The sequence below is a fragment of the Lissotriton helveticus genome, chromosome 11, assembly GCF_964261635.1.
Source record: "Lissotriton helveticus chromosome 11, aLisHel1.1, whole genome shotgun sequence".
Classification (NCBI taxonomy): domain Eukaryota; kingdom Metazoa; phylum Chordata; class Amphibia; order Caudata; family Salamandridae; genus Lissotriton; species Lissotriton helveticus.
In genome coordinates, this window is record NC_136072.1 from 1,116,309,398 (window position 1) to 1,116,333,636 (window position 24,239).

Genomic DNA, 24,239 nt, shown 5'->3' on the forward strand with positions numbered 1-24,239 from the left:
CGGCGAATTAGGGTGTCCCAAAACTCACGTTAGTAATCAAAAACTATTTAGCAAGCTAGGTACAGTGTCACATTGGATATAACAAACTCTCAATGTTTAGACAATCCAGAATATGAACTTATAGTACCTCAGGATACGTGGAACTCATGAACAGTCGGTCGTTATATATTTCTTAGAAACCAGAACATGGAGTTAAGAAGAACACATGTGTATTTGAAATGTTTATTTACTAATGCCGTCTTCTCAGGCGTAGTACCTTAGATAATAAAAGTACACATATTATCAGTAGCAAAATTACCAGCATAGTTACTAGTACATAAAAAGTGAATGGTGATAGTATGTTAACATGCTGTAAATGAATAAGAGTTAGCAACACTTATAAGCAGCCGCGGGCCGTGGAGGGAGTTACGGTGAGGCAGGGAGGCGGGGAGGGGGAGAAGCAGGGTGGAGAATACAAGTACACATATTATCAGTAGCAAAATTACCAGCATAGTTACTAGTACATAAAAAGCGAATGGTGACAGTATGTTAACATGCTGTAAATGAATAAGAGTTAGCAACACTTATAAGCAGCCGCGGGCCGTGGAGGGAGTTACGGTGGGGCAGGGAGGCGGGGAGGGGGAGGGGCAAGGTAGAGAGGGCTCCACCCTGCTTCTCCCCCTCCCCGCCTCCCTGCCTCACCGTAACTCCCTCCACGGCCCGCGGCTGCTTATATCTCACCCTCCCTAATACACATATTATATTATTTGCTAAGAAGGTCTCTTTGTGTTGGTTTAGGGCGTGCCCATACTTTAGTGTCTTAGATTTGAAGGAATCACATCAGCATACACCAGCTCTCTCTTCATGTGAACCGCATCAACTGTTGTGTATGTGTGTTCGGCAAAGCAATATAAAACCCGCCTCATGCCCAGAATTGGCAGAAGTTGCACTTATGTTATGAGTATGAAGTCGTGGAGATCAGACCTCATAACAATTCTGTACCGTGTTGTTCTTGAAACTTTAGCACTCGCTGTACAGATATAGTTTAACAAGTAAAGCAGATAGTAGACCAATAACATATTATTCTCATGTAAACCACGATGAACTACTAGGTGGAAAGCTAAAGCAACAACTAAATGTCGTGTGCAGAAGTTGCAAAAAAGGAAAAATGGCGTTTAAACCGGTAATGAGCCCATGCTAACTTAACACGGTGTAAAGATATCCAGGACCTAGATGACACCTCCTCATGATCCGGAAACGAACTGAATAAGATAATAGAAGTGCCATCTCATGAGAGCAGATTGCAAGTTTATATGTGGACGGTCCGCAAGGTAAAGCATTAAAAACTAGGAAAATTCAATGCTAAAGAAAAATAAAACAGCCAAGTACTTTATCGAGTCTTAAGCCAATAGGCAAGGTAAATAATAAAAACTTGACAATTAAGTCAATGAATTGTCAATGAAATGCTAGTACTCAGCATATGAAACATGAAAAAGGTCTATGACATAACTGTGTATGCAAAATAAGCTGCAACAGCCTCCAACAGGAAGTCACCGTCTTCATCCGAAAACAGTTCAGCCATCCAATTTAAAAGCGGAAAAGAACATACGTGCTCTCCCAGCACCGGATCCTCTATCACCATCAGAGGACAGCTCGGTGGGTTTTCAAGAAAGCTGTGTTCCAAGAAAGACTGTGCTGCCGCCAGTAAATTCCAGGGACCAAGTAGTCCATGCATCAATGCCACAGCCATAATCCTTTCGCCAGGACAAATCAACTCGTGAGTAATGATAGGAGTCATCAGCTGATTAAAGTCGACGTCAGGAGAAACCGGTCTGCAGAGACACAAATCAATGGCCCAATCGAAATCACAGGTCAGGCAGTGAAATACAGGCTGGACACAGGTGAAGTAGGAGAACCGAAAAGATAATCCATATGCCGTGCTTAATATCGCCAACGGCATTGTGCCATAATATTCTAGCATGCGATTGCGGAACAGTGTCAGCAGCTGCAGGGTCGGAGGTTGCATAGGAGGGACATCCATATTTAAAAATGTAAAAAAGCACAAGAGCGTCCGCTGGTAATGCAAGTAAAAATGCAATCCACGAACCAGAGTGGAGAAAATGGAATGAAAGGGAGCAGGGATGACTCCAAAGATTTTCTCAAATGAAGTCACGAGACCACTGGTAACAACTTTAAAAAAGTGTGCCAGGGATTTTGTGGAGGATGCGTTAAAGATAGTCGGAAACATGTTGCTGAAATTGAAAGGCAAACCTGTGTACGGGTGTTCGCTATGTGAAGTACGAAAGTTTCACGGGCCGAACTCAAGGCCACCTCTCTCTGAGACAAAAGAGCTCTTATTCTTGTCATGCCGTTGAAACGTGTCCCAAGGTTGGTATTTGTGGCCAGATTGAAAACTCCCTATGTTCATGTGTGGGAGGAAATAGAACATTTCTGCAGCAAATAACCCGTTCACTTACTGTTACGATAAAAGGAATACTTTTAATTAACTCAGAACAATCTTCATTATTGAGCATCAAATAACTACCATTTTCCAACAACTTGAACGTGGGGATGATAGCAGGAACTGGCGTGCCTTGCATCACGCAAGCCATATTTGGTCGGTGTTTGTTGCATGAATCGTGTAACTGTATGTGCCTACACATTAGTGAATGATCTGGCGTCTCAGTGCATTCCTCTCCATTCAGATAAACTTCTTGATCATCTTTGAAACATCTGTATGTGTATGGAAGCGACCAGACCTCATGAACAAAAGCACTACCTAAAGGTTCATAAAGACCTATTGGTATATATTTCATACAATTTGAAAACTTATATAAAGCAAAAGGCAGCGTTATTAAACCGTCGATAAGGCATGTTGCCAAAAAACCCGCAATCCTCTGCTGATGATGTCACTGAGCATGTCATGAATGATGTAATATGTGACATCATCAGTAGTGGATTATGGGTAATAGTATCTCTAGTTTACTCCCCTATAGCTGTCTTTCTTTTAACATAAGTGTGTGTTTCCTTCCCTTATACTTACTGTTTTTGGTTCGCTTCCAGTTCGCGTACCAGCGAGCGAACTAGGAAGCGAACTAAGAGAAATAGAGGTTGGCACAGTTCCAAATATTGTACCAATTTTTTAATAACGGGGAGGTAGTTCTGAAAAGAACTTTTTTTTTTATTTTTCTGAACATTTTTTTACTGTAAGGTTCCCGATTCGCGAAGCGGGAACGAAGAAAAAAAAATATTTAAAAAAATAATTATTCATAAACATATAAAATATATTTTTGGATTTAAAGAAGAATAAATTTTACAGCTACAGATATTAGCTGTTAAAAAACCAATGAAATTCACTGAAAAAACCATAGGTTATAGACCATATATAGTTAGGAATTAGCATTTACAAAACCTTGAAAATTCACTGAAAAAACCATAGGTTATAGACCATATATAGTTAGGAATTAGCATTTACTAAACCTTATTTTACTCACACAAAACCATTGAAATTCCATATATAGTTAGTTGCACTAACTATATATCGCGCACCCGCAATCCACTGCTGATGATGTCACATATTACATCATTCATGACATGGTCAGTGACATCACTGATGACATCACTGATGACATCTCAAATGACATCACTGATGACATCACTGATGACATCTCATTTGACATCAATGACCACATCACTGATGATATCATTCATGTGACAATACAATGCATCTCCTCACATTTTAATATAACCTCTGTTTCACCCAGTGTTAAAAAGAGAGTATAATTTTTGAAACCATTGACACACCAATACTAGTTACTACATACGCACTCACTGATTGCTACGTCTACACACACCTTCACTCATTCACCCATACAATCATTCATACATACAATCACTCATCTTTACAACACTATCATATGCACTCATACACCTATACAGACACTCACAGTCTGCCACGCATCCATGGAGTTACTCACACACCTAGTCAGTCCTGTAAAGAATCAATGACACTTCCATTTTCTTGTCTATACAGTTAAACATAGAGCACCTTACATTTTCAAACATATACTAACACATACTTACCTTCTTATACAATCATTGATACAAGTACAGATTGATCTGCACAGAGTCACACACCTCCCAGCTAGCCACACACACACTCAGTCTCCCATACAAATACTTGGGCAATCAATCAATAACCCATATAGTTACTCATATAGCTACTGATCAACACATGCAGCAGTTTACAGAACAACAGACATAATGATGCACAAATTAAGACAGTTTAGTCACTAACCCATGCAGTCAGTGAGACACATTTAATCACTCACTCATACAGTCAGTCATGCACCTACTAAATCCTTCGTCCAGACACTTACACATCCACTCATTCTTCAATATGTAAGACATATTTAAACTTTATAGAAACAAAAAATCACTGGATGTTGTTATCAGTGATGTCATCAGTGATGTCATTTGAGATGTCATCAGTGATGTCATCAGTGATGTCACTGACCATGTCATGAATGATGTAATATGTGACATCATCAGCAGTGGATTGCGGGTGCGCGATATATAGTTAGTGCAACTAACTATATATGGAATTTCAATGGTTTTGTGTGAGTAAAATAAGGTTTAGTAAATGCTAATTCCTAACTATATATGGTCTATAACCTATGGTTTTTTCAGTGAATTTTCAAGGTTTTGTAAATGCTAATTCCTAACTATATATGGTCTATAACCTATGGTTTTTTCAGTGAAAATATATATATATATACATGTGTATAACATATATATATATATATATATATATATATATATATATATATATATATATATATATATATATATATATATATATATATATATATATATAAGGAAGATATGTTACATTCCATCTTTTCCCAGTAACTTCCATAACATGTTATTGTATTCTATTTAGAATTCTTGTTAAGAACTGTTGTATCTAGAAGGTCAGTTTCACTGAGCCTTCAGGATGACCAGTCTGCTCAATGTTGCTGTGCTGATATTTACATTAAAACTTTATTTATTTATTTTAAACTTATAAGGCGCACGGCTACCCGCAATGGGTTTCCCGGCGCCAAGGGATAGACTGAAGAAGAAAGAACTACCCGGCATCAATAAGTGGAGCTACCTGAAGACTGTTCAAAATTATTGCTGGAAAAGCCAAGTTTTTAAGCCCTTGCGAAACCGAAGAAGATCCGTTTCCATCTTCAGCCTCACAGGCAGGGCATTCCAGGATTTGGTGCTCAAATGGGAGAACGAGCGGCCGCCCATCTTCACTAACCTAAATCTAGGAACAGTGAAATCTCCTTTTCCTGATGATCTCAGACTGCGACTAGGTATATAAGCATGAATGAGATTGTGTAGATATCTCGGAGCAGAGCCCTGTTTTATCTTGAAGATGTAACATAAGGCCTTAAATTTGATTCTATTCATTATTCTCAGCCAGTGCAGGTCACAGAGGGCTTGAGAAGCAGATGTTTTCCGAGGAACGTTGCATAACAGCCGTGCGGCCGCGTTTTGAACAACCTGAAGTTTGTTCAAAGTTGTCAAATCGGCACCAAGATACAAGACATTCCCGTAGTCCAGGCGAGATATTACCAAAGCATGGACTACTGTCCTTTGTGTAGAGGCAGGGAGCATCCACAACATTTTATGAAGCCATCTTAAGGTTGCAAAACAGATAGAAGCCACCTTAACGGCCTGAGCTGAGCTCGTCATGAGCATGGAAGGGGTTAAGAATCCGAGATTGCGAACCTGGGTCACGGGTTGCGGGGTAGAACCCATACTCTCGGGCCAATGTTGAGGGCCCCAGAGATCTTTATCCTTGCCCAGGATCACAATCCCGGTCTTATCTCCATTTAACTTAAGGAAATTCTCCTGCATCCACCTTGCCACCTGGGACAGGCCCTGCTTAAGAGCCGAAGTATTATTCCCTTCCCTGTTAGAAAGGGAGAAAATAATTTGAGTGTCATCGGCGTAAGAAAATAAAGACAAACCGGCTTCCTCCACAATAGTGGCCAGGGGTCTAACGTAGATGTTAAAAAGTAGTGGGCTAAGAATAGACCCCTGGGGAACGCCATACGCCGATGCACACATTTTTGAGGATGCTTTAGCCGAAAAAACCTTGAAAATGCGCTCACTTAAAAAGGAAGCAATCCAAGTCAAGGCTGAACCCCCAACTCCCAGAGATTGGAGAGATGTGAGAAGAATGGAATGGGACACGGTATCGAAAGCTGCACTTAAATCCAAAAGGATAAGTGCAGATGTTTCCCCGCGATCTATACCGTGCCGTAAGTTCTCAGTAACTCCCAAGAGTGTAGTCTCTGTGGAGTGGTGAGCTCTAAATCCAGATTGAGATGGATGTAAAAAGCCCGAACTTTCTACCAAGAAGGATAGTTGTGATTTAATGTGCCTTTCTAGAATTTTCGAAAAAATAGGCAACAACGAAATGGGCCTAAAATTGGATACGTTTGAAGCATCCGCTCCGGCCTTTTTCAGCAGAGGGACTACCATCGCGTGTTTCCATTTTTGTGGAACACATGATTCTGTCAGCGAGGCAATAAGGAGTTTCATCACCACGCGACGAGAGTTCAGGTCAAGCTGTTTTAGAGTTTTTGCCCGTAAAGGATCACAAGGAGAACCAGATTTGATGCTCTCAAGACAATAGGCAAAGGAGACATCATCGAATAGTGACCATTCAGAGAGTTTAGTTGTCGTGGGGAATTGGCAGTCTTGAACTGGCACAAGCATAGAGGTTAAATCTATGCTCGAAGGACGAAGACCCAGTGAATCGTAGATACGTTCCACCTTAGGGATGAAAAACTCAGCAATCGAGTTACATTGTACCTCATTCAGAACTGGAGGGGCAGGAATAGAGTCTGCACCTGTTAGTTTTTTCACAACAGAAAATAATGTACACAGACTATTCTGGGCATGTGTTATAGTGTTGGCAATGTAAGTAGCTCTGGCGATTTTACATTGTTTATGATAATCTCTAAGAGCCGCCTTATATGCCACTTTACAGGAGGGAGAGTAAGAACTCCTCCATTGTCTCTCAAGTACCTTGCATTGAGATTTCGTAGTTTTTAAATTCTCCGAGAACCATGCTGCGGGATGACGATGAGGCAGGGAATGCAAGGGTGCCAGGGGAACTAATTTATTCACAGCAGTAGTCAACCAATTGAAGACTGCCGCCTCCGATACCAGAAAAGATGAATTGGCATTTGGTGAAGTGTCAGATAAATACCGGTTAAACTCTGTGATATTAAGCTTGCCCCAGCAGCGTAATTTTCCTCCTGAATCAATAGCATCAACTGCTATGTTCTTTGAACACAGGAGAGAAAATTTGACTGCCTTGTGATCCGAGCATTCCAAAGGGCGAGCGGCTGATTCACAGTCATACGCTAGGTTCGACAGAACAGGGTCCAACAAGTGCCCCGCAGAGTGCGTGAAACCCGAGTTGCACAGTAAAATATTAAGAGCTTCTAGATCCGCAAAAAATTTTTTGCTAGTCATGCATAGAGGATCTTCCAAATGTAAATTCAGGTCCCCCAAAATAGTGAAATTGGCGGCCTTCAGGATCAATGGAGCAATAGTTTCAGAAAAAGATGTCACCCATGTATTGGAATTCCCTGGAGGACGGTATATCAATATTAATTCAACCTGGATTTAATACTTTCAATAGACACCTTTCACATCACCCCAAATAGAGAGTTCGCTTACATACTCTTAGAACCCCTAGACCACCTACTACAAAATGATAAGGATTGTGACCTGTTGCACCTAATGCTGACTCTGGCATGCAAAGTCATTTTATGTCACTGGAAGAATTACAAAGGCATTTCATACAAGATACGGCAGGAATGGCTAACCTTTCTTACAGGTACACACAACTTGACTCTACAACTCACCCTATGGCGCTACCCCACACTAAACTATGGAACACCCTAGATGCATTCAACCTAATTTTCAAATCCCCATGAAGTAAAGGTGAGAGGTCCCATGTTCAATGCCTCCTCTATCACCAGGGGAATCCATGAAACCATGTCAGAATTACGTATTAATACACCCCCCTGATGACAACTGACCACTATGATGTTCCAATGGCTGCTCCCCCCTCTTTCCTTTTCGTTTTCTCCCGTTGTTTCACATTTTTATTTAATTTCTTGTCTTTATTTATTTTTATGTTCAGATGAAGAACAACTACAATACTCCCACAAGAAATTATTGACGAGGCTATTAATATTTATACTAGGCAACAGCTAAGCCTTAAGGGTGATGGCTAGCGGATGCCCGCCACTGAATCTGAAATTATATATGTACAGTCGTCGCAATCTGAATATGTAAACAATATCTTGGAAGTTTGAAAATGTATCACTAATGCCATGTATCGACCACGTGGATAATACTCCAGCTAATGGGAGGTAATACTTGAAGTCATTCTGTAGTTTGGTTGTATTTCTTGCAAAATTACACAATAAAAATTATTTGAATTACAAAATAAAAACACCTGTTTTCCAATGATCAGTTGAAGACATCAGTGCATGCAATTATCTTATCCAGAACTGGTGCAGGAAACACAATCTTGACTGGCCTCTCAGGGAACGCCCTGATATCTTTACAAGCAGTTCTCCACTCCACAGCTCAGCTTATCAAGGATAAAAGGACATTTGATTTCACTCCACCAATCCTAGGGGATCTTCCTTGGTTCGGTCCTGGAAGCCTGACTAAATTCCAAAATCAGTTGCCTCACATACAAAGAACTTTGTACACCTAGCCCTAGCTACCTAGCAGACCGTTTTAACATGTAAGCTCAAAGACAAAACCTTTTTTCGGGCTCAGTGCCTGTTATTTAGGACTTTCTGCTGACCCATTTAAGAATGGCCCTAGATATTCTGGGGCATATTAGCAAGATGGGCGATTTGAAATTATCGACGTTATTGCAGTTAACGCTACTTTCCTTACACCTGCTTGTGACCTGTTCTTAGCCATGTAATCCAATGGGAGGTGGATTACATGGCTAAGATTGTCCTGCCCTATCAGCAAGGTTATCGCCATTTTCAATGGAATATCACTGGAAAACCAGCGATATTCCACTGAAAACGGCGATAATCCCCGCTATCGCTGGGATTTTTATCTCCATGGCGTTAAGCGTTGTTAATACAACGCTACCATGGAGATTATCGCCAGCGATAGCGGGCGATAGATTTCATCACGCTAGCAGCGGTCAGCGATAATTATCGCTGCCGCTTGCTAATATGCCCCTCTGTTTTTCTGAAAAAAGCTTTTGAGTGATCTGTTTACAAGTTATCTAAGGGAAGGTCATCCTTAAGTCATCAATTTTGAGTTGGGGACAATTATTCTTAAGATTCACAGCCAAGGCACTGCTCAGCCCTTCTCCACTTGCTCTTTACTCTTATGGTGTGTACCATCATTTGGATGTACGTTGTTACCACGCGATGTATTACATTGCGGTACTTTACAACGCGTCTTTTACAACGCAAGTTGTTACCACGACTTGCGCTGTAGGGGTGCTGGACTTAGGAATAGTTAAATTTACTATTCCAACACCAGCCTACGTACAGTAGGGAAGGTGTTGGAATAGTAAATCTACTATTCCTTATCCTAGAGCGCCCTCCAGCGCAAGTCGTGATTACGACTTGCGTTGTAAAAGACGCGTCGTAACTGCACTGCGGGGTAACATCCGCGTTGTAAAGGATGTTCCCCCCATCATTTAAGATGGCCTGCTACAGAAACCATATATTTACCTCCTTTGCACCCTCTCCCTCCCTGCCCGCCCCTTCAGAAGCATGCATTTGTTTCGACTGTTTGTGTTCTTATGTAAATATAGCTTGCATATGTATATTCTATTATATGTAGAGCGCTCTAATACTGTCTGGTAAAGCAGCGCTGTATAAAATTGCATAAATAAATAAAAATAAAATTCATCTAGGATGGCGGGGTAGTATCAAGGGCAGGGGTGTTAGACCACTAGTCTAGTCATGTATGTTGCTTTTACATAACACAAGTTTAAGATGTCTTACATGTACTGAAGGCAGAGATCTACAATAGTTCGGATGGCCTCCACCTCCATGTCATCAGGACGAGACTCCAGAAAGTTTTTGTACTCTGAACTGTCTACAGAACGAAAAGACAGAGAACATGTTAGAAATTGATGGGAGGGGAAAGAACACAAGTCTGTGGAACGAACTAAAAAAGGTGTTTATAGGGGCAGCTTTTATTCATGGCATCCTCTTTCGTCCAGGGGGGAAGTTTGCCTTTCCTTGTAGCAGAATTCAATGTTTTACATTTTAACAAGCATTGCTTTTGTGCAAGTTTACCAATATTCTTTTTTTCCAAGATGCAACTATTCTGTTTTTTCCGGGACTCAAGAAGAAAACACAACTACTATTTGCTGAGGACCAGAAACTGCTTGGTTTAACTTCTTGCTGTGCGTGTTAATGCTTGAGTGTATACCGTTTGGAAGTATCTGTTTACCCGATTGCCAGCCAAATTGCACATAGCAGTACATAATCTCTGCTGGTTAGCCCTCTGCCGCTAAACAGCTGAAAACCCAGCAGGGGTTATATATTACCTAACTGGTGTCTAGATGAATAGTGTCATGGAGTGTCTATCTAAAATGTGCGAAATTGTGCATTTTGTTTTCAAAAATTTCAGATCCAATCGGTAACATTTTGTGAAAGAGCAAGACATTATCTATGTTATGTTATGTTATTTTTACTTATACAGCGCACAGCTGCCCCAGCGAAGGGGCGTCCTGGCGCTTTTTATCCCAAAATGTGGTTTGTCAATATCTGGTGTGAGTTTGTTTTTGTGCAAGGGAATACCTTGTGACGAAATGTCATACTGTTACAAACTGGGTTACTGGTTGACAGGGGTATAAGCCCTGGTCAAGCAAATTTAAATCCTGGTCAGGGTAAGAAACACGCAAACTCCAAATTAATCTGTGCTCACACTCTGGTAGCTTAGCATAGAGAGGTTAGACTTAACTTAGAGGCAGTGTGTAAAGTATTTCTGCAACACTTTAAACAATAAAACAGTGAAACACCACATAAAACGATTCAACACCAGTTCAGAAACATAGCTCTGATTTTAATAAATAAAATAAGACGAAAAAGATACGAATCCAATTAGCAGAACTATAGCGATTATATTGTAAAGTTTATTGTGAAAATTAGCACCAGAAATCATAAAGCACTATTTGGGATATCAAGTTGCACTGGACCAGGACAAAGTCACAAGTTCAGGAGAACTGCAACGGAGCATGAGCTGGCTGCAAGTAACAAGTAAAACCCCCAAAGCCGATCCTAATGACCCTAATAACCTCTGCTCCATCTCTAACCTCCCCTTTCTCTCCAAAGCCCTCGAAAAAGGTGCCCTTCTCCAATTAGATAAACACATTGACTCTTTCAACCTAATCGACACTCTTCAATTCGGTTTCCGTAAAGGTTGCAGCACAGAAACAGCATTGCCTAATATAGTAGATGATATCCACCTCGCCCGAGATAAGGGAGAGTCCTGCATACTCATTCTTCTCGTTCTTACCGCTGCATTTGACACAGTGAACCACTCAACCTTACTTAAGGTGCTCCAAGATCGTTTTGGGTAAATGGCGCTGTCCTTAACTGGTTTACCTCCTACTTCCAACACAGAACCCAACAAGTTAAAATACAAAACCATCTCTCCTGCCCCACACCTGTCTCCCTTGGTGTCCCCCAAGGATCAATTCTCTCACCCGCACTTTTCAACCTCTTTATGGAACCCCTGACCCTCATACTCAAACAAGCCAGAATAAATGACCACCCAATTGTCCTATAAAATTAAATCGCACGCCGATATTCTCCACCTCAATTCAGCCCTAACTAAGATTCAAGCTTGGTTCTACTCCAATCACCTTAAACTCAACCACAACAAGACTGAAATCACCCTCTTCACTCATAAAAACAATCCTCTCCCCATTCAGTCTTGGGTCGTTGACCTAAATGCCCTCAACTGCTCTCTATCCCTCGCTGAATCAGTTAAATCTCTTGGCATCACCATCAACAGAGAGCTAACACTCAATTCCTTTATAAATAACTCTGCAAAGGTAGCACTTCTCACACTCCGGCATCTTAAAAAAAATCAAACCATTTATCGCTGCTGAAGATTTCAAATGGATTGTCCAATCTTTAGTCCTCTCGAAAATCGACTACGGAAATGCTTTAATCGCCGGAAGTCCCAAAATTCATATTCCCCCTCAAATCCGTCCTCAACTTAGCGGCTAGGCTGACAACGGACTGCAAACGCTTCAATCACATATCACCTAACCTCAAGACCCTTAAATGACTTCCTACTGAAGGACGTTCCTCCTATAAAATAGCCTGCATAAAGCCCTCTACCAAAAAACCCCACCTTACCTCTCAAATAAACTTAAGAAAAAGCGGGTTGCGCCCGCCAGCTGAGAAACACCAACTCTCTTCTCCTCAACCCCCGCTTTTGAAAAAACAAATCTCAAAATACCACTCCTTCTCTGGAAAGGCCCCCAGCATCTGGAATGCCCTGCCTAAAAATCTACGAGAAAACCCCTACAATCTCAACTTCTATAAAGACCATAAAACACACTTGCTCAACAAATACTGGGGCTCTTAAGCCCTTGTGTAGTACACTTACTACCCCCATCCTCTCGCCAACTTTCTCTCCCCCTCCTACCTCATACCCTTCCTTCCTCCCCCTTCTACCCCTTACACACAATAAATTTACGCGAAAACCCCTCCCCTCTCAACCTCTCTCCACACATCCCAACTCCCCCCCTTATAACCCTTACCCTAATCTTCGCAAGTCAATTAAATTCTCATCTCACCTTATTCATGCACCATACCTGCCAACCTGAGTCTGTTAAATAAATCTAGCTGAATGCGTATAGTATAATAATGTGTTACGACATTCTCTTAATGTTATATTCTTCTTGATGATCTTTCCTTATCTGATCTCTCCAATAACTATTCCGTTCATTATGTTATTTTTGTGTACTTTACTTGATTGTTTTTTTGATACACTTGTTGTGTATTCTTTTGACTATCATACCTACAGTGTTAAGCACTCTGATACCCTTGGGTGAAGCCAGCGCTATATAAAACTTAAATAAATAAATAAAATACAAGTACCTGGTTAGACCCACTGAACAGAGTACATTAAATCCTGGTCGAAGATACATAGCGCAGCTGAAGCAATCATTCGGTTCAGAGATGCAGTGAGGCTGCAGTGCAAAGTCTTGTTCTGTCGAAGAGGAGGATCCCATCGATGGGGCTAGCTATGCGAAGTCTGGTGTCGGAGATGTGATGCCCAGTCGAGGCAATGCGTTGGTTCTGATGAGCAGTGAAGCTGCGATGCAGAGATTCAGCGTTGTTGTCAAGGCTGCCATTGACGAGGAATGCGAGGACTTGCGCCCGAGAAAGAGTTCTGCAGTGTAGGTTCTGAAGGTGATGCGTTGTCCCAAGATGAGGGTTATGGCAACATTTCAAATCTTTTTGCGACGGGTCAAATCACCGCAGCAGCCACGATGTGCCGGTTCTGCTCACAGATACGCTGCTAAGCCAAGGAGATGTGCCTGTTCTGCTTGGGGATGTGTCACTTAGTAGAAAAGATGCTTTGGTTCCGTGGTAAGCACCTTTTGCTCACTTCCATGGGTCCAGGACTGGGATGGTACCACTTGGCAGGGTAGACTCACAAGTGGCAGAGTCCAGGAGCAGATGCAAAGTTGGAAATCTGTTATATCGTTGAGGCTTCAGATCAGGAGGCAAATCAACTAGCCCTCAGAGTCACTCAAGGTTCTGGGTTCAAGAGATTTAGGTCCAGGGCAGCAGGCAGTAGATCAACACAGCAAAGTAGAAGTCCAGCAGAGTGGCAGTCCTTCAGCAGCACAGCAGTCTTTCCTACTGGCAGAGTATCTACAGGTTCAGATGTGTACTGAAGTGGTCGTGTCTGAGGTCCAGTACTTATACCCAGTGGTTCCTTTGAAGTCGGGTACACTTCAAAGACATGTATTTGAAGAGAACCGTTGTCCTCCCTTCCTACCTAGCTCCAGACTCTCTATTAGGGGGTATGTAGTCCTTTGTGTGAGGCCAGGACACAGCGTATTAAGATGTGAGGCTATGCCCAGCTCCCACTTTTCATCCAACCAGAGACAGCCCATTGAGACACATCTAAGCTCCCATTATATGGGCTGTCCAGGAGGAATGCAATAAAGACCAACTGTCAACTGCACCCAGTCATGTGATCAGAGACAAGCTAAAAGCACCAAATGTCTAATTCATAAAAACGCCAACTTTCTTAAAGTGGCATTTTCAGAACTGCGATCTAAATTCTTACTGTGCCAAAGGTTTGGATCTTAAATTGTAATTCCAGAAACACCAGACTTGAAGGTTTCATCTCTTCCCAAATTAAAATTACACCTATAAAATATAATACGGTAATCCCAATGTTATCCAATAAAAGAGACAGGCCTTGCGTACTGAAAAACAAATTTGTGAGTTTTTCACCACCAGATCATGAAAAACTTAAAAGTACATGCCATGCCTTTTATATACATTGCACCCTGCCCTCTGTGCTACAAAAAGGCTTACCCTAGGGGTGACTTTCATGCATTAGAAAGGATGGGGACAATTCACTGATCTAACCGGAGACAAAATCCTAAACTTACTACTTTTGGTATTCATAGAAGGCACTTGCGATTTTTAGTATTCAGAGAATGCACTTACGACTCCTAACTTTACGTCTGCACTTGGGCGGGAATTTCAAACCCGAACCTTACTCCCTGGCAAGGTCCGTACTCTCCGGCTTGAGCCGCACTGCTGAACGGAATTATACCAAATTTGCAGAGAGGTAGCTGTTGCTCCAGAGTGTACTCTTTGCTTTAAATGGTGTAAATCCGTTCAGTAGTTCGTGAGAAATAAAAAAATAAAAAATATTTATCTCTGGTGACTGCAGTGGATTTGCGATCCCTCCCAATCATGAGCTTAATTTGATTTGCTGTCAACATTCCAAAAAGAACAATTGATGGACAGAATGCAGAACAATGTAATACATGCACCCCAGTACAGAGATTTGGCCATAAAACCATATTTTTTTTTGCTCACAATGCTATTCCAGTTTGGCCCTGCCATATGTAAATCAGTCCTGACCCTGCGACCAATGGGAACAGTCCAGCCCGAACTGCCAGGCCAGGTCCCTTGCTAAAGCCGTCCATCATTTGTTCTTTTTGCATTCCAAACCAAGAAGTGTTGGCAGCCATTTTGTGACTCGGTAAAACTGAGGCACAAGAAAAAAGGAAAAAAGGGGCAGAGTACAAAACACCATGACCCCCTAGGTCTGGTCAGGTGGTTACACTGGGACCCCTGGGCCAAAAAAAGTATTTTTATTTTACTTTTTTGGCAGAATTTGCGCTGGGTGCGCGTATCCCGCCAAAAAAACAACAAAATAAATTGAAGCGCTTTGTTTTAATGCATTATACAAAATATGTGCGGGGACCACGCGGGCCGCCGCAGGCCTGGGGACCGCCACCTCCCTGGGACTTTTCATCATAATGGGTGGGGGCCATGTGGGCCCTCCAACCGTGGGGACCACCACCTCCTCAGGACTTTACCTAATTATTCAGGGGGCCCAAAGCCCCGGGGACTGCCACCTCCCTGGGGCTTGCATTTACTTAAGGGGGGGTTCGTAGGCCCTGGGGCTAATATAATAAGTAAGTTGGGGGGGCTCAAGCCTCCCCATACTGCCCCGGGGACCACCACCACCCCGGGGCTGCATACATCTTGGGAGGGGTGCCCCGCGGCCACCCCTCCTGGAGCCCTCCTTGGGCCTGGGGAGCGCCAACCCCAGGGCCGGCTCCAGCAATGTTCTGGGGTGCCTACCCCCGGGACATTGCAGTTTGCAATGACAGTCATTGCAAACTCTGCTTCTCTTCATGGAAGCGAGATCTTGCTTCCATGAAGAGAAAGCAGATTGCTTTTGAAGAAGGGGTGCTGCAGGTCAGCAGCTCCACTTGTCCAAAAGCAATACCTGCTCCTGCAGGAGGCGGACAGCCGGGGGGGCTCCCTCCGCAGTAGCCAACGTGGGGGCATGCCCCGGGGGATCTGTTCCCCGGGGCAAAAAAAGCTCTTGGGGGGTAAATGTTTTTTTTTAATATATAAAATGGCTGGGCCTCTGGGGATGGGGTCCCGAGGCAGAGTTGGAGTAGTGAGAATGGGAGGCATATTATTTTTCTCACGTGCTTGGAGTCGCGACTCCAACGCAGCTCTCAGCGTGCCCCCCATGTAACCGCTATAAGTTCACCACTCCAGGTAAAATTAAAAAAAGAGTATGTATGTTTTTTAAAAAGTACGATTGACTGTTGAGTTATAGGGTGGCTCTAAAAAGAGCCCTTATTCTCATTATGAGTTTGTTGTAGCTACTTGTAAGTGCGGATGCACAGCTTTAGGTTGTTGAGGAAGAGTCTGTTTCCTTGATCTGTGAAGTGCACTGCATCACTTCTGAAGATGTCGTCCATATCAAAACGTAGATTGTTGTTATAGATGGACCTCATTCTATGATCTCTGAGGTATGCAGAAACAGCTCTATTGACAATATTCCTAGCTTTGTCAAACTGTGGACGGAATTGATTTAACCACTTCCATTTGACATATATTAGAGAATACTAAGACAGTTTGAGGCAAAAGCAACATCAATTGTGCAAAAGTATCATGCATTAGCATTTCCAGCCCTACCTCAGTCAATGTACCAAGGTCATTGTCCCCACAGTGCACAATCATGAGGTCAGGGGGTTGGAGATGCAAAAAGGTTTCAACAAAAAGGCAACAGTTGGTGCCACTTTAATCCTCACTGTGCAATCCATTTTATGTCCACGTTTTGCAAACCTAGGTTTTTGTCAATACCTCTCTGTTCAGCATGCCTTTTGCACCAGAAAACATAGCTGTGCCCTACAATCCACATTGTGAGCATCTTTGAAGGGATGTCTGGAAGGAATGAAAATATATCTGTAGCTCAGGTAGTCAGTTGGTAGAATGAGATGTATCTAAAATGGTGGAGAACATGTTTTTGAAAAAGCTGATAAGTGATTGGCTGTTCATCAAGATTCTGCACTCAAAAATAGGATGCATGTTAGTTTGCTGAGATATCATGTTTGTAATTAGTTATTAGAAAATGTTTTAAAGGTACAGTAGATACAATAAGGCAATATTTTGCAAAAGTCATCCACACCTGCTGTTTGCATTAGTAAGCTTGTGTGCTGAACTTGAAACTACAATGAACTTGTGACTTGCCAGTACAGTTGAATGTTCCATAAACTGTTACTATGGAAACTGGCATTAGGTAGCATGGGGGAAGGGTTGAAACTTAACTGTGGATTTAGAATGTGTAATGAATACTTAAATTTAAGTGAAAAGTTAATAAATTAAGGTTTTCTAAGACAGTAGTATGTATAGAAGCAGAGTGTTGCTGAAAAAGTATACTAGTATTATTAAAAATAGGCTTTTGAACTCCTGTGTAGAATCGCGGCTGCACTGCGGTAGAGTCGCGACTTCAGAAAATTACAAAAGCAGTTGGGGCACCATTTGAAGACAGTTAGAAAGGGTTAATATGTCTAAATAATCATGTAAGCAATGCGATTTGATACTTACATTTATTGGAGTGCAAAAAGAGAGGGAAAGTTTGCCATTTCTGGTTTCACCTTTCTGTGAGAGGTGCATTACATTTCTTGTGTGGAAAAGAAAATCTTTTAAGAGTTTCCGATATTTGAGAAAGGAGAATATTTCACATGGAGTCCATGGCGGGAAAACATGGCGGCTGCAGGCTAGCGCGGTACGCACATCTCTCCCATCCACTCCCACTCTGCAGCACTTGGTTCTCGTAGCGAGCCGACAGAGACCTCGATTATGGCTGCTAGTGCGGAGACTCTCAGCTGAAGAACACAGCATTACAAAAGCTTCCTAAAACAACAAAAGTGATTTGGCAGCCCAGCAGCTCGGTAGTTGTGCTACACGCCGTGCCCTCCGAGAGGATAATCACAATAGCGGCAGTCCAGTACCTGGGGGGCCCAGATATCGGTCGACTCCGCTCCAATTTCAACTTGAAAACGGCTCTGAGGCGGCGTTGGCCGATTCCGCTTCGCTCCAGCTCTGAAAACGGATTTTTGAAGCGGTTCTGAAGCAATGTTGCCCGATTTCTTTCTTATTAATTTTTTAAGTGGATTTTTATGGGTACTGTGGAGACTCCTGATTGAAGTATTATCGTAGTGCTCCAGGAGTCTTGTCAAGTAACAGAGTGATTTGGCAGACCAGCCCAGCTCAGCTCGATTGAAGAGATTACGCTGTACACTCCAAGGGGTGACTACACTTGCAGCAGCCCAGTATCTGGGACCCAGATATCACCCAACTTCGAAGTAGATCCTGTAGTGGGATCCATGTGCTTGGCTCCAGTTGGGAGATCCCACCCCCCTCCTTCCTACCGAAGTGGAGACAAGCAGCCATGGAGCTACGGCGAGGTCGCAGGGCGGCGGCTCGCGGGCTCCTATACAGAGGTTTGACGGGGGAGAGGGAGGTGGGGGAAAGACTGCCACGGGGGTCTGTCAAGACAGTGTGGGTGATCCTACAGTGACCACATCCGATAGTGAGAGTAGAGGGGGTCATTACGATACGGAAGGAGCTAGAGGAGTTTGGAAGGAGGCTCTGGAGGGCGGAATGGCTACAAAGCTGAATTCAGGTCGACAAACCCTTAAAAATACACCCCCGAAAAGCAAGGGAAAAAGACAGGGACAAGGGAAGGGCACAAGAACCACAAAGGCGACCATAAAACCAAAAGCCCTGGTTGGGAAGGCGAGGGGGAGAAGCTGTTGAAGGCAGGAGGATCAGCTAAAGAGGAGGTTGAGGCAGGCTGGGTCCCGGATAACCTCGGGCCGGTGGGAAGGACGGGGGGTCAAGGGAGCAAAGAGGTTAGAAAAAAAAGGAAGGGTAAGAGCAAGACTGTACAAAATAGCGCAGTGCATGTTACCCTCTCACTTCGTTCTTTTTTTAAAGTGCTTCCCCAGGTGCTGGCAATTAATCCTGTAAATTCGGTAAACCCGGTTAATTCGGTAAATCCGACGAATATGGCTGAGGTTAGCTTGTCCAACTCAACCTCGAGTTTAAATGGGGGGGAATCAACAAGCAAGCTCTCTGCCCCCATCCCACCCCTGCCGTTATCGGCTCCATCCCTGGCTTCGTCTGCTTCTTTTTCCCCTCCCTCTCTTACCCCTCTTACCTCTAACTCTACTTCCCCCGAAAAGAGTGCTGTAAATCATGTTCAGGATAAGGGGGGTATAAATCTCACGACGGACATCGCTGCGGAGGATGGGGCGAGTGGGGGGTTTGGTGGGGGAGAGAGGGAGGCTACTAGCTCTCTTGAAACTATCTTGATCACTATGTCAGCTATGAGAGAGGAGATCAGGAGTGATTTCGCAGTTTCAAAAGGTAACCAAAATGACATAAGAGTTGCCTGTGAAATTCTGGAGAAAAAGGTGGATGGACTGTTTGAGAGAACAGAAAGTTTGGATGGGGCGGTGGGGTCTATAAAAGCGAATTTGGAGATGGCTGAGACCAAGATTCAAACCTTACGGAGGGAAGGAGAAGCTATGAAGGAGAGGATTGAGTCTCTAGAAAACTTTTCACGAAGGAATAATCTTCGGATCCTGAAAGTTCCTGAGGGAAAAGAAGGGGGTGATATAAAAGCTTTTGTGGTTGCGCTTTTGAAGGACTCCCTAAAATTGGATGAAACAGTCGAGTTACTTGATAGAGATATCCAGCGGATCCATCGAGATCCCTTCCGTCTCAACCCTGGGAGAACCAAACCACGGAAAATCTTGGTTAATTTCCAGACATATACACTGAAAGAGAAGATCCTGAACCTCGCACTGAAGGCCAAGATACTTAAGGGTACTGACTTCTTGTGTGAAATCAGGTCAGACCTCTCAAAAGCCACATTAGATCGGCAATGGGAGTTGGGGCAGAGGATGGAAAGGCTCAGGGTGGCTGGGGCCACGGTTCAGATGCGATTCCCCGCCTTTTTGCGGATAGTGTACAATATCCGATCTCCCTTTGAAGTAGATGAATTCTTGGGGAAGATGGGGGAGAGTTCAAGGGGGGGGAGCTAAAAAGGATAAGTTAGAAGGATGTTTTCATATTCTCAGTAGAAAGATAGTAGGGCACCCACTAGGGTTAAGGGGTTAAGTATCACCAATTCAATAAAAAAAAGAGAAGAGAAGAAAAAAAAGAAAGGGAAGAAAAAAAAAGAAGGGGGAAAGAAGAAAGAAAAAAAGAAAAGGGCTATAGAAATTTGGTATTAAGGACATCAAAATATCAGGGGAAGTAATAGTGGGTGTTAGGGAAATAATAGAAGAAGGGAAAAAAAATAAAAGAAAAAAGGAAAGGGAAAAGAAAGAAAGAAAATTATTATTCTTTTTTGTTTTTAAAACACAGTTTGAAACCAAAAAATAGAGAGAGGGGAGATAGAGGAGATAGAGAGATACTCTATATGTTATACTATATTAGCTGATTTAATAGGCATACACTAATATTAGCATATACTAGTAGGGAAATCTCTTCTTATTTTTGTCTTTTGACAGTTTCCATAGTAAGATGAGGGATTAAACCGGCATCTATTATTCACTATTTGAAAAACAGGTAGGACAGCAGGGTAGGAGGGGGTGAGATGGGAGTGGGACGTAAAACTGGCCACACATCAGGCCAGCGTAAGTAAGTAGGGGTTTTCAAGGGGTGGGAGGGGAGTAGGGGGAAGCACAGGGGAGAAGTGGGAAAAAAAAAATTCCTCAGGAGTCACACCTCGTAAAGACTAGATGGTTAGTTTGTCTTACAAGCCTCTATCACCAGATAACCGTTACATTTCAGTTCTTTGTAAAGATGTTTTTTTTGGCAGAGGAAAAAAGTAGGGGGAGAAGGTAAAAAATAATTCATCGCCATAAAATGTTTATCCTGGAATGTCAATGGCCTGCGAGTGAGGAGTAGAAGGTATAAAATCTTACAATATTTAAAAGACTCTCCCGCGCAGGTCATTGTCATTCAGGAGACACATCTACTTAAAGCGGAGGTCTGTGAGATGCTAAGGAAACAGAAATGGGTAGATAAGTTTATATGTACGGACCAAACCGCAAATATAAGAGGGATCCTTATAATCTTCAAATAATTAGTTAAAGTTCAAGTCCTGGAATACAAGGAGGACCGTAGTGGGAGATGGCTCACTTCGAGAATTTTAGCAGAGGGCATGACTTTCACGCTTGTGGGGTATTATGGGCCGAACCAAGACGACCCCTCTTACTTGAAAGCAATCCAGAACCATCTCATACTTTCGCAGAATCCAGTTATTTGGGTCGGAAATTTTAATATAATACTTAATCCTCTGTTAGATAAGTCTTCCAAGGCAAGAGCGTTTATACCATCTAGATCAAGGCAGGCTCTTTTAGATATAATGGAACATCTGGGTCTAGCGGATGTATGGAGGGAAAGGGCAGGAAACAAATTGGGGGTTTCCTTTCAAAACCTTAAATACAAACACAAGTCAAGAATTGACTACGCCCTCTTTAGTTACTCTTTAAAGGACTCGCTAAAGGGGTTGGTTTACCTTCCCTCACACATGTTGGACCATTCGGCAATCGCATTTGACCTTCAAACGGGTAACCATAAAAAAGACTCCTCCTGGTCTTTTGACCGCACGATCCTCTACGAGGAGGAGCAAACACATTTTTTGTTATAAGAGACGAAGTTTTTTTTGGAAACAAACTTGGACTCTGCAGACATTAATATAGTCTGGGATGCCATGAAGGCCTACTTGAGGGGCTGTATTACTAACAGAGCCACGTATAGAAGGAAAGTGTATCGTGAGACAATTCAAAATATTGAGCAGGAGCTGGCCAAAATAGATCAAAAGTTGGGAGGCGTGAGGAAATCCGAGGGCGAAGCAGAAAAACAGGCCAATTTGAAAAGTCAGCTCGAAACCATATTACAAGAACGGTTAACTAAAAGGTGGGAGGCGAGCAAAATCTCGCACTTTATATTTGGGGAAGCCGCGGGAAAGGTCCTTGCATGGAAAGTCAAAGCAGACCAGGCAAAAAATCATATTAGAGAGATCAAACGAGAAGGAGAGACCGTTACTAGGACTTCGGATTGGGAGATAGGGATTGCCTTCCAAGAATTCTTCCAAGAAATATATAAGGAGGAAGTCAGGAATGATCCGGAGGCTAGGGATAGGTGGCTAGATAACATTGCCTTACCTACCCTGCTAACATCACAGAGGATCCACCTAGAGAGGGAGATTTCAGATGAGGAGGTGGAAAAAGCGATAAGTTACCTGAAGAAGGGAAAAGCGGCAGGCCCGGATGGGTTACCCGGAGAACTATATCGGGGGTTAAGTTCTGCCATAGTTCCAGCATTGACGGCCCTCTTTAATGGTATTCTTGGTAGGGGGGAGAGCCCCCCGGAATCCTGGAATGAAGCCACAATCGTTCTCATTCCTAAGCCAGGTAAAAACCCGGTGGAGTGTGGTTCTTATAGACCAATTTCCCTCCTAAATAATGACTACAAAATGTTTACATCCATTTTGGCGGCCAGATTGGGGGAGGTAATTGGCTCAATAATACATCCGGACCAACGGGGTTTTATAAGGGGACGCCAGTTGGCTGATCACACCCGAGACCTGGTGGGAGCGATAGATATAGCTAACACCTTCTCTCTCCCACTGGCCACTCTGACTTTGGGCGCCACCAAAGCCTTTGATAGGGTCAATTGGACCTATCTGGGGGAGGTGATGAGAAGGTTTGGGTTGGGGGAGGTGTTCTGTCGGGTTATTGAGACCCTGTATAGGGCTCCAAGGGCCAGATTGCTAGTTAACGGTGCCTTAACAGATCCGCTAAAAATTACCAGAGGCACCAGACAAGGCTGTCCGCTCTCCCCTCTCTTATTTAATCTATACATTGAGGCGTTCGCTCAAGTGTTGAGAGAGGATGCAGATATTCCTCCATTTGTATTTGGTGAGTGGGAGAAGCGGATAGCGCTCTATGCAGACAATATTTTGATCTATACGTCTGACCCGGATAGAGCATTCCTGATGGTAATTAAAAGGGCAGAGGAGTTTGGGCGGATCTCTGGCTACGACATTAATGCTAGCAAAACGGAGATCATGAGCTGGAATGTTCCTAATTTACAACTAAAAGTGGTAACATCCATGAGATATCTGGGAATACGAATTACTCAAGAAATAGGTAATATGGCACAGACTAATTTAGATCGAGTTGACACAGAGTGTAGGAAACTGCTGAAAGCCTGGGCGTTCCTTCCAATTTCCATCTTTGGGAGAACAAATCTTGTTAAGATGTCCATCCTCCCAAAGTTTACTTTTATCTTCAATACCATCCCCTTGATGTTCGATTGCAAAAAATTGGAAAAAAGCCAGCGCGAGATTAACTCGTTTATATGGAACTATAAAACAGCCAGGCTGGCCTGGAAGTAGTTGAGAAGGAGGAGGAAGAAGGGAGGGCTGGCATTACCAGATTTGTTATACTATGATTGGGCATTCCAGTTGACTTATTCTAGGATGCTGCTTAAAACTCCAGTAAGATCATCTTTGGGGGTCATGTTCAGGTCCATGTTAGCGGAAGTGGATATTCCACCGGACGGATTTCTGTTTAAGTTTGGAGACATGAAATACTTTAAGAAAGTGAGATTAAAGACTTTACAGTCTGCCTTAATAAATTGGGTGCAGATCAAAAAGAAAGTCGGGTTACACTACTACTCTAATTTTGCCCCGGTATGGGACTCTCCAGGGCAGCCATCATGTATGCTGTATAGTCTGGCAATCCCACTAAAGGAGGCTGGGATACTTAGATGGGGAGAGTTATTGGTTGATGGGAGAGTACAGGACTGGGAGGTGTTGAGGGACAAGGTGGGCCTGGTCTTTTCTAGGTTTAAATTTATACAACTGAACAGTTGGGCTCGAGCAGTAAGTAGGAGGGGCCCCCAACTGGGGAAATACAGCTACTTTGAACAACAACTGGTACAAAAGCGAGAGGGAGGTAAAGAGGTGGCAACTTGGTATTGGAATATAGTGGAGGAGGTGGATGGGGATTTAACTTTGCCAGACGAGCTATGGGGAAACGAGTTGGGCCTTTAGTGCGAGGATTTATGGACGAGATCCTT

General features: G+C 43.0%; 1 protein-coding gene across 3 annotated transcripts in view; it reads right to left on the reverse strand.

Annotated features, from left to right (window-relative positions):
* Positions 1-24,239, reverse strand: part of LOC144792677 (allantoinase, mitochondrial-like) — a 410,909-nt gene that overhangs the window by 144,647 nt on the left and 242,023 nt on the right. For all 3 annotated transcript variants that reach the window (XM_078667823.1, XM_078667821.1, XM_078667822.1), the window contains exon 7: positions 10,050-10,143. In XM_078667823.1, coding sequence (XP_078523949.1) covers positions 10,050-10,143 — 94 coding nt within the window. The remainder of the gene's footprint in view (positions 1-10,049; positions 10,144-24,239) is intronic.